This window comes from Rhincodon typus, unplaced genomic scaffold, assembly GCF_021869965.1.
Source record: "Rhincodon typus isolate 14 unplaced genomic scaffold, sRhiTyp1.1 hic_rhity00001231, whole genome shotgun sequence".
NCBI classification, from domain to species: domain Eukaryota; kingdom Metazoa; phylum Chordata; class Chondrichthyes; order Orectolobiformes; family Rhincodontidae; genus Rhincodon; species Rhincodon typus.
In genome coordinates, this window is record NW_025966869.1 from 6,218 (window position 1) to 6,612 (window position 395).

At 62.0% G+C, this 395-nt stretch overlaps 1 protein-coding gene across 1 annotated transcript in view; it reads left to right on the forward strand.

Moving 5' to 3' along the window:
* The window catches only part of loxl3b (lysyl oxidase-like 3b), an 18,036-nt gene that overhangs the window by 5,705 nt on the left and 11,936 nt on the right, over nt 1–395 (forward strand). The window contains exon 3 of the mRNA XM_048592443.1: nt 60–230. Within this exon, the coding sequence (XP_048448400.1) occupies nt 60–230 (171 nt within the window). The remainder of the gene's footprint in view (nt 1–59; nt 231–395) is intronic.

Here is a 395-nt window from a genome sequence, read left to right on the forward strand (position 1 = left end):
CCCCCCCTCGCTCCCTCAGCCTGCAGCCTTAACCTTTCTAAATCCACTAACACTCTCAGATCCGCATCACTGGAGGACGTACCCGTTATGAGGGTCGGCTGGAGATATTGACCACAGCGGCTAATGGCACTCAGCAGTGGGGCCTGGTCTGCGGAGAAGCCTGGGGCATGTTGGAAGCCGTGGTGGCGTGTCGGCAGCTGGGCATTGGATACGCCAATCAGGGCGTCCAAGTATGTGAGGCTTGGGTCTGAACACACTCTCCCTGTCCCCCATAGGGTCACCCCGCTCCTGCTCCGAGAGCTCAGTACCACGGAGCGGTGTCCTTGGCCCTGCCTCCAGGCCACATCCACTAGTGGCACCGTCTCTGACAGCATGGCAGGCGGAGGGGGGGGGGG